This window comes from Hordeum vulgare, chromosome 6H, assembly GCF_904849725.1.
Source record: "Hordeum vulgare subsp. vulgare chromosome 6H, MorexV3_pseudomolecules_assembly, whole genome shotgun sequence".
In the NCBI taxonomy this organism is placed as follows: domain Eukaryota; kingdom Viridiplantae; phylum Streptophyta; class Magnoliopsida; order Poales; family Poaceae; genus Hordeum; species Hordeum vulgare.
Genome location: NC_058523.1, coordinates 63,100,210 through 63,111,208, shown reverse-complemented (window position 1 = coordinate 63,111,208; position 10,999 = coordinate 63,100,210). Strand labels below are relative to the sequence as shown.

The following is a 10,999-nucleotide window of genomic DNA, read 5'->3' as shown; positions in this document are numbered from 1 at the left end:
GATTTCTTCCATGCTTGGACTCTCTCAGGGATACGACCCAGGCGCTCCATCACAGCATCCAGACCGATGAGAAACGTGTCTTCAGGCCAGAGCTCTTTGTTGATTCTTCCCACAACAGCTCGCGAATGAGTGAAGTAACCTTGGACTTTAACGAGGTGGCAGTTGAGGCGATACATATCCACGACCAGGTCATCGAGAACAGGAAACTTGATAGGATCCAAGCATGGCTCCACCTCGAACGTCTCTTTCTCGAAATCAGGATATAATTCTGGAGCAGAAGACCAACGAAATATCAGCTGCACGTTAGTCGACAAAAAATGCGAAGACTCACTCGGTAAAGAAAACATACCAATGAGAGACTCAAGCATCTTTGCTAGGAAGTCTCTTACAAAACTTTCTAAGGCATTTCCTCTTTTCAAAATGGAGTGGAGTTTCTTCGCCCATTCATCTCTTTCAGTCTTCATCTGTTCATTTTCTGCCTTCAACTTCTCAACGTCTGTAAGCTTCAATTCATCAGCTTCAGACTTCTTCTTCAGATCGCCAAGGACCGCATCCTTCTCCTCCAGCAACTTTTTCATGGCATCACACTCTAGCTTCAGCTTGTTCTTCTCAGATTCCACCTGGGCGTACTACGACCCAATCTCGCAAGCCTTCTACAAAAAACATCCGAGTGGAAAAATCACTTTCACTCGACATGAGTATTCTTCTACTTTTGAGTGGAGAAATACAAGTCATTCGACAAATAATGCAAGCATTCAAATCTAGACTCCAGATGATGCAAGCATTCAACAGTAGTCTCGGGGACTACACCCACTTGGTTCACTCGGCGTGACCCCACTGGTTTAACACTCGACAAGGTCTGCCCTGTCGAGTCAAATACACTATACACTCAAGTACTTTAGACTATTATCACTCACCCCCGACTAGTAATAGTCTCGGGGACTACACCCAGTGGGTGCACTTAGCGTGCCCCCACTGGATTCAGAACTCAACTAGATCAGCTCTGGTTGATTTTGAACGGCAAAAAAGTCTCTACTGATTAAGACCACTGCCAGTGCAAGCCCTCGACAACGGTCTCGGAGACTACACCCAGTGGGTTCACTCGGAGTGACCCCACTGGAACGCAAATGAAACAAAAACAATTCTATAAAAAAGCAACCCCCAGTGGTTGTGAGTCGGAATTCAAACTTATGGTCGAACTTACTCGAACGTTTTCTTGCAACACCACGCTATTGTTGTACACAAAGACGATGGCGTCATAGGCTCCTTTTGCTTGTTGCATCATCAGTCCTGTCTGGATCATAGCTTCCTTGGCGGCACCAGTCTGATCTTCAGGGACACGACGCGTGGCGTACACGGTCGCGGGGGACATCAATCCTAAAGCCGCAGCAGAAACAACCGGAGCACTCGACTGCAATCCAGTCGGAGTCGTGGTGACAACGACTGAACTAACACGTGGAGCACTCACAGCAGCAATTGTCGCCACAGACACCTCGGACACAACGGGTTCCACCGCAGCAGCTGGTTCCCTTTGATCGTCGTCGTCCAACTGGATGATTTCTCTCACAGCAGGCACGGCTGGCAGATAGAAACATCAGAAGTTACAGTCAGGAAAACGTACATGCGGAAGAGTGACACATAATGAGAAATCAACTTCATACCTAGTTGTGAGGTGGCTGCATTCGTGGTGTCGACTTCCATGAGATCTTCATCTCCTCGCAGCGGCGACGTGACAGAAGTGGCAGCTCTGTCAAGACAATTTCAGTCAGTCGTCAGCGACCAAAATGTTCACTCGGATAAGAGCATAAGATCAAGCACTTACGCAGAGGCGACTGGAACGGTAATCCTCATCCTAGGCAGGGCCTTCCGAGGCTTGGGCCCGCTGGGCTTGGACACCTTCGCATGTTGTTCCACTGGTTCTCCAGACGATCCCGTGACACGCTTGGCAATCCTACCACTCGGCACCATAGGTTTACTTGGAGTGCCTGCGGGGTCATGACGCTGCTTGGTCCGAGGCTCAGGGCGAGAAGGAGACGAATCTTCCTCCTCACTCTCCTCCGAATCCTCCTCCTCCGTCTCTTCGCTATTGTCGACGTAGTCCTCACTCTCCGCACTGTCCTCCATGCTCCCCTCATCAAGGTCGAGTGTGTTGCCATTTGGGACCGGAGAATGTAGGTTCGTCCACCCCTGCAAGATACAATCCACAACTCATTCGATAAGGAAATCACAAGCACTCGGTTCGAATGCAACAATGTTTAACAGACCCTAAACCTTCGCATAACTGGATTGTATCTTGCAGGGGTGAAAATTTTCGAATCCCAGAAAATCTGAAACAGACAGGGTGATTGGTCACATCAAAAGATTTTGTCAGATGCACTGCTTCGTTTGCTCACTCGGATCTTCAAATCCACTTAGATATTTTGTTCCAAGCAGAATCGATCAAGGCGAATGATGAAGATCGCAATCGACATCCAATTTGGCGAAACTTTGAAGAACATTCAAATTCACTCTGCTATACCAAGATTTGCGGTTGCACCTTCACCACTCTAACCTCGATCCATTCAGGGGCTAATGATGGTGTTATAGCTCCAGGCTAGGGTCATAGGCCAGACCTATAAGTCCTACCCAAGGGCACCTCATTATTAGCTTAAGGATCACAAGATACTTACCGAATGGATTAAGACAACCTCTGATCCACTCAGTAAAGAACCACTCGGAAGATTACTTAATACTCAATGACTGGATTCCACTCGGTAAACACCAGAAGCCAGTTGACATAGAAGTCCAGAAGCCACTCCAGCGAGGCTAACGGTCAAACGTTAGACTACTCTAGTTAATGTCATTTATGGCATACGTTACCTGTAACGTATGCATTCAATCGCACTTATTGCACCCTTGAAGGCTGGACACTTATGAGGGGCAACACACTCTATATAAGCGACCCCTCCCCTCTGGCACAAGGGTTCGCATTCTATAATATTCATATTCCACTCGACACTAAAGCTCCAAGAGCACTAAGACGTAGGGCTGTTACCTCCACCGCAGAGGGGCCTGAACTCATACAACCTTGCCGTAGCTAGGACTCTGCCCTCTACTTTTGTACCCTGCACATCTACTGTTAGGCTTATATCCACGACAATCGTACCACAATAACGACGGGAAATAAATAGTCCATGAATTTGCAATCCGAAGAACCATGGCATGAATTTGCAATACGACGAAACATGAAAACATGGATAGTTGGACAAATCCAAAACGACTTGTGAAACAAGATGACCATACAATCGAAAGGAAGAAATCATAGGATAGGAAAGAGAAGGGTAGTGCAAAACGTGACCGCGCAACAGATCGACCAATCAAGAAAGTGAATGATGGGGACATAGCCCCGGGGTAGGCCAAACGCAAGGACTCATCCAACACCCTTTGAAAAACACACGCAGGACGACCGCCCCCCATAGGCCGGCTACGCCTAGCCGGCTACACTTGGCCGGCTGAACTGCGCCCTGCTAGCCGGTGGGTCAGCCCCAGTCGCATCGCCCTGACGACCCACGTCAGGGCCATCATCACCAAAGGTACGACTATAGTGCTGCAGGTACCGCTGACCAGACCCAAAACGAGTCTATAGTGGAGGGGATGTGCCATTGATCATTGCCGACTTCGACCAACTGAGACGACACAGTGACGAGCACGCCCACGTCCACTCCATTACCTGCCCCGTGCGTGGGCAACAGTGTAGCCGACCGTACGATGACCGAAGCCGGCTACGCATGGCGACACGCATAACGCGGCACACGCCACTGCTTAGCGAGCATGCACCAATGGCGATGCCCCGCCGGCGAGCCCCTGCACCAGGCGGAACCCAACAGCTCGCAGGTCCTCACTTGAGACAAGACTTCTCCAGTTGGTGGGACCCCTGGCCGGCTCCAAAGGCTGCCCGTCGGGTCCCCCCAGTATCTTCTATTCCTATTGTAAGCCAGGGGGTTGGCCTATAAACCCGCCTGCCCCCCCCCCATGATGGCTTTGGTCGATCACATACTCACACACATACGAGGGGAAAAGAGAGCTCCCAGCTCATTCTTCTTCCTCCAGCATACAACTCCAGGAGCATATGGTATCCCAGCTGGATCATCAACCAACTCAAGCAGGACTAGGGGTGTTACCTCCCACGAAGGGCCCCGAACCTGGGTACTTCATGTGTCTCGCATCGCTCGTTCCCAATCCTGCTTCCGAAGCCCGACGGCGCCCTTTCGGTCCCAAGCACGCACGATTAGCCACCCCATGACATCTGTCGTGAGAAAACGACGACAATGAAAACAAACAATGGATGGAAATCTGATAGAAAAGAAGCATCGGTTGAGAATAGGAGGGGAAGACACACAAAACATACATAAAATGGATGTACAAAAACGGTTTGACGAAGTATTAGTTTGAGTATAATGCATGGTATACATATGATTTTTATTTTTCATCTCTTTTACATCCAATGTCACCCAAACACAAGATTCTCAATAACGATGTTAGTGAACGGTTGCGCAGGCGTGTGACCCCGCACCTTTGAGAATTTCTAACCAAAACCAGCCCATGTTTGCGTATGTGCAACACTGCTTGTGTTACTTTCACTTGCATGCCTTTACTCTTCGCTTTATATATATTTTTATAGACCTAAATGTGTAAGGTGTTTGACGGATTGTTTGAAACATCTAAAATTGCTAAAGATCTTAATTTTTTTTAAAGCCAAACTTTTGACTTGATTGTCTATTCACCCTTCTCTGGACATACTTAGTCATACTTATTTGAGTCTTACGGAAGCCCTTGTCGAGAAAGACTAGCTCATCGGTGGAAACATATCGCTAATCGGGTGAACAATACATGTGATACATCATTTGTGCATTTGAATCGACAATGAGTCGATGGTACAATGTCATTTGGTGAAAATTTTCTTTCAGCAACATTTTTACACGCGTACACGTGCAGGGGCGAATCTAACAATCTGGCATGGTTTGGCCACCGCCATACCTAAGCTGCCATGCAAGTACGTATATTACTATTAGCCCAGCATAATTTTTAGGTTTTGGGCGGTGGTTCGCCTCCTGTTGGGCTTGGTTCTTGGCGGCTGACTACTACTCTTTCACAGAGGAAGTCAAGAATCACATTGAACATTTCTTCAATTATTTTACTATTTTTGTTGAGAGACTAACCAATTAGTTTTTCTTTTTTTTACAGATTTAAAGAGTATTTTGTCAAAGCCGATGGCTTCTTTCTAACTATCTACACTTGCATAATGTGTTTTCTACCATTGTATCCTACTCCCTCCGTTCCTAAATATAAGACCTTTTAGAGATTACCATATAAACTACACACGGATGTACATAGACATATTTTAGAGTATAGACTCACTCATTTTGCTCCGTATTTAGTCTTCTAGTGGAATCTTTAAAAGGTCTTATATTTTGGAACGGATGGAGTACTAATTACTAATTCATCATTTATCTATGGTTTTGATGTTTTATAGGCAAACCCGTCCAGTTAATATATATGATATATTGACAACCGATCATCCATGTAATCATCATCGAATGAAGTATTTAGAGTGTCAATACTTAAATTTTGGATTTTGGTTGTATTAGTTGAACTCCAAGTAATATATATTTGCTATTCTAGTGAGCTCTTCCATAACTGAGTTGTATATGGGTTTTTCGTTCACAAACTCCGCCACACCTGAAAATCATTCCTGTCTCCGCCACTGTACACGTGCCTTCCCCGTAGAAAAAAACCGTCAGCATGGAAAGATGAAGGCGCGCCATAAATTTCCGCAGCAAAAAACGCACGCATCGTGCACAAGTCGTACTACCGGTGTACTAGTCCTCACTCAATCCCGGTGTACTAGTCCTCACTCAATCCCGGTGTACTAGTCCTCACTCAATCCATGGCGTTCATACCAAAGCCAGTGCCCGTACAATCTCTCGTACGTACTCGAAGCGACCCATCATCACCCACCAACCCAACCCGCTCGTGGAACACATTTCATCGTTCGAACCCTCGCCTCGCCTATGGAACCGAAGCGTGCCGGCTGCCGCCACCGACCGCGGCCGCCACGGCCACGCGCGCACGGGGACAACGGGACCAATCCCCTCCCCTCCCCTCCCTTCCATCCCACGGCAGGCGCGTCCTCCCCATCCCCCCACCCTACCCCCACCCGCGCGCACGTGGCGCCGCCCCGCGCCGCATCGGACGGCCCGCCCGCGCCCATCCCCCGGACCGACGGCCGCCGTCCCCTCCACGCGCCTCGCCGGGGACGGAGCGGAGGAATATTCCTCGCCCCCTCCCCCACCCCACCCCACCCCACCCCCACCCGCACCCTCCTCCCTCCCCCCCGCAGCTGCAATTCGCCTCCGAATTCGGTCGCCCATGGCGCCGCGGCCCGTCTGATCCTACCCACCCACCCCTCCCCCATCCTCTCCCAGGCCCAGCTGCCCTCCCTCCCCCTCCCATGTAAGCGAGCCTTCCTCCCCGTCCTCCCCCCGCAATCCTCGTGCTCGCTCTGCATCGCCCGAGATCGGCCGGCTCTTGTCCGGACGGCCCGCGCCGGTCTCTGTCCCGCGGAGATCGGTCGCCCCTGATCCGAGCGAGCAGCCCCAGCTGGCGAGCTCCGATTGTGCCGCCGGGCGCGTGCGTGCGTGCCTGCCTAGTCGAGTGTCCCGCCCGAATTATTCGATTCCCCGTCGTGCTCCGGCGATGCATCGTGCCGGGGTGCGCGATGATTGTCTCGGTACATTTCCGCGATCCGCTGCTAGGATGGCAGGCTGCCCTGTTAATCATCTGGGCGACGATCTGCCCACCGGGAGCTTATGGGTTCTTGCAGGCTGCGGATTCGGCTTGTGCGTTTAGCACCGAGTGAGGCTGATGAGAATGCGGGTGAGAGGTGGTAGCGAGGAGTGGCATTGCATGGTGCTTAGATGCGCGGATTGGCTGCGCTACCGATCAAAGTTACCACTTATAAGCTTATGTAAATGGGGACATTGGCGCTCATCAATTCAAGTGCTGAATTGGTCAGCGCCAGTGTCCATTTATAAGCTTAGATAAGTACAACTGCACTTAGATGCCATGCCAACATGTACTGCTTATATATATATATATAGTTCATTCATTGTTGCCGATTCTGATCAGAATTTATGAGCCTTGTAGCTCCTGGTGCATGGTACAGTTTAGGTTCAGTTCAGAATCCTTCTACCACTTGGAGTTTCACATAAACACTTACCAGAAAAACAAGAGTGTGTGTGTTCTATTGGCATCTGAGGTCATGTAAACTATTACCAAAGCCTCTTTTAGCTGGAGATTTGTTTATTGTCCACGTCCCCTTGTCAGCTTAAGCATTTGGGTGCCATGGTTAGGCGCATGCAATTCAATATAATATCAGAGTTGAGGGGTCTTAGGTTCAATACTTGGCCAACGTACTATCAATAAGTATACATCGGCCTACGTCGATCCCAGGTCTAAGGTCTGGAGGGTAGGAAAGTGTTCAAAGATGGGGACATTGTTACACTTGTATTTTGTAATGAGTCTGTCTTATTTTTCACATTTGAAATTTGGTGATTGTGTAAGCTAAAAGAAACTAAATTTTCTTCCAGTACTGTTATTTATGGTATACTAAGTTATATGTTTTGTTTTGTTAGTTGAAAATGGCAATGCTGGTGGATCCTCCGAATGGCATGGGAAACCAAGGGAAGCATTACTACTCCATGTGGCAAACCTTGTTTGAGATTGACACCAAGTATGTGCCTATCAAGCCTATTGGTCGGGGAGCTTATGGAATAGTCTGCTCATCCATAAACCGTGAGACAAACGAGAAAGTAGCTATAAAGAAGATACATAATGTATTCGACAACCGCGTGGATGCACTAAGGACCTTGCGGGAGCTGAAACTCCTCCGGCATCTCCGCCATGAGAATGTTATTTCTTTGAAGGATATAATGATGCCTGTACAAAGGAGGAGCTTTAAGGATGTGTACTTGGTTTATGAGCTCATGGATACCGACCTGCATCAGATAATCAAATCACCTCAGGGGCTTTCCAATGACCACTGCCAATATTTTCTTTTTCAGGTAATGCTAGGATCACACCTTTTCCATCAGTCTTTCACATTTAAGTATTTAATATTAGTAACAATGCGTCTTCTCATACCTGTTATTACTTTCACTGCCCTCACCAGTTGTGATAATACATTTATATCTGCAGGTGCTAGTGTAGAGCACCTTCCTTAGTCTGCACCAGATTAATTGGTGGCCAATACGCACTGTCAGGTGTCTTTGTCGATTCAAACTTGAAATACACAAACTCTTCTGTAAACACTTCAGCGTTAATCATCAGTGTTTACAGACGACCAATTGGAGTTTGATGTCATTTCTAAACCATCAAATGGCTGATCCAGTCCATATATCCCTTGAGCCCTAACCTCAAAATCAATTCGACCATGAAGTTCTTTTCATGTTTTTACACATTATTCTTGTAGTTTGTGCTCGTTTGAATGAAAACTGTGAAACCTAGGACAATCGAAAAGAGTAGTGCAACTTGGCATATATCTTTGTCATCCCGTGTGATTCTGGTCGGTTTCACATGTTCCTTCACTCACTAGGTTTTGAAAGAACTGGCAATAACTGGCCACTTATCTTTGTTTCCAAGTCCATGTTGCAGCCTTTTAGTTTGACAGCTGGACAGAAGGTATCTTCTAGTAACTTTAGAATGGAAGGCAGCTGCACTCTGTAGCTATATAGGCAACCTCAAACTGGATGTCATAGAATATATTGTTGTTTTTTCACCTTTTCTGCTTCACTTTAGACTTTTAGTACTTTTTTAATCGTTCGACACAATAGCATAGTTCATATGCGATATGTGAATTTTCCTTTTCTGCAAGTGACATCAACCTGTATTACTCTCGCAGTCACATTGTGAGGCATTGTCTTGCTGCCTCATGAATTAAATAAACAAGACCAACACAGGCTCATGTCCAGTGACCAGTGCAACCTAAAACTAGCACATTCTGTTTAGATGTTTCTGAGTTACAACTTATCTTGTTAACATAGTAACAGCCAGACCTACCAATGGAGCTGATATATTGAATATGGCTACTTGGACTTCACTTTGTCATTTGTCAGACCTCCGCATCCAAATAGAGACAGCTTGGAGTGAATTGTGGCTTTCTGGTAAAAAGCTATAAAATGGCATTCTTCTTACATTTCAGCTTTTGTGTACATACATTAAACTAAATAAGTATCTCTACGACTACATGAAGTATAAGCATGCATTCCAAAAGAACTATCTCTAAGTATAAGCATGCTGGTGAATTTTCAGTTCATGTTACCCTGGTGCTTCATTTAACCTGTTGTCTTAACATCCTTTGATTTTTTTTCCTATCTGGATTTTCTGTTGATAATTTAAGATGTTTTTTTCTTGATTGCAGTTGCTTCGAGGACTGAAATACCTCCATTCAGCAGAGATACTCCACAGAGACCTAAAACCTGGGAACCTACTGGTGAATGCAAACTGTGATCTGAAGATATGTGATTTTGGTCTTGCACGTACAAACAGTAGTAAAGGCCAGTTTATGACTGAATACGTCGTGACCCGCTGGTACAGAGCTCCCGAGTTGCTGCTTTGCTGTGACAACTACGGCACTTCCATCGATGTTTGGTCTGTTGGCTGCATCTTTGCTGAGCTACTTGGTCGCAAGCCTATTTTTCCAGGGACCGAGTGCCTAAATCAGCTAAAATTGATAGTCAATGTTCTTGGCACCATGAGCGAGTCTGACCTGGAGTTCATCGACAACCCAAAAGCTCGCAGATATATCAAGACCCTCCCCTACACTCCTGGTGTTCCACTCGCAAGTATGTACCCACATGCGCACCCTCTTGCCATCGATCTGTTACAGAAGATGCTCATCTTCGATCCTACCAAAAGGATAAGTGTTACCCAGGCCCTTGAGCACCCTTACATGTCTCCTCTGTATGACCCAAGTGCAAACCCTCCCGCGCAAGTGCCCATCGATCTCGACATAGATGAGAACATCAGTTCAGAGATGATCAGGGAAATGATGTGGCAGGAGATGCTTCACTACCATCCTGAAGCCGCCGCAGCAGTAAACATGTGACCAACATCTTGCAGTGCCCCGGGAAGAACCCGGCAGGCTCACTACTTTTTCCCCCGAAAAGACTACGGCGATTATCGCACCTATTAAGTAACCACGACGTGCAGTGTGGAGAGTTATCTCCGTGTAAATACGCAGTGCGATAAGAACCGCATATGGATAGTTCTTGTTATGGACCACTATTTGGTGTATGTATACTGTTGTGTTGTTGTATGAGCTCCTGAAAGAACTGTTGAAGCGAATTCAGTAAGTGTTGATTTGTGATGGCCCTGTTGCAGTTGTTGGTATTTGAAGCAGACCTGTTGTTATTTTCTTGCGTGTTTTTTCCTTTAGTATTAATATGACCTGTGTAATATCATTGTTACCTTTAAACGCCACCAAGATAATACAGTATCAACAAATATTGCACTAGTAAAAATACATGTTAACCTTGGTGATATTTGAATTGTACTTGCTATTAAAGTCTACTGGGTTTATACTTAACTAGGACCTTTAATCACCGCAAGATAAGAATTAAGGTGCCTTTCTGACTATGCACTATGCAGTCTGAAAGTAAATCCTCCAAAACAGGAAGACTCGCCTGAATTTTGAAAGCACATACTTGTGCATGTACAAGAATGAACCAGAAGCAAAACAAAGATGATGATTAGCAAGGCCATCATTAGCCATTCCTCTTAAACAAAGCGAGAGGCAAATTGAACCCATCAACTTTTTTTTTTACTATAAGGTGTCAGTATTTCTCTTTTTTCCTTCCGACTACATGTAATATATATATCTCTCCCTAATCTTCCCTAATAATAAAGCAACTACTGCTCCTGCCGTACGTCGTGGATATTTTGCAAAAAAGTCCCTATCTTT

At 46.5% G+C, this 10,999-nt stretch overlaps 1 protein-coding gene across 1 annotated transcript; it reads left to right on the top strand.

Annotated features, from left to right (window-relative positions):
- Positions 1-6,468: 6,468 nt before the first annotated feature.
- Positions 6,469-10,405, top strand: LOC123401619 (mitogen-activated protein kinase 3). Its single transcript, XM_045095455.1, has 3 exons — positions 6,469-6,492; positions 7,674-8,102; positions 9,458-10,405. Exons 2-3 carry the CDS (start codon positions 7,680-7,682, stop codon positions 10,142-10,144), a joined length of 1,110 nt encoding a protein of 369 aa, XP_044951390.1. The 5' UTR covers positions 6,469-6,492; positions 7,674-7,679; the 3' UTR covers positions 10,145-10,405.
- Positions 10,406-10,999: the final 594 nt, after the last annotated feature.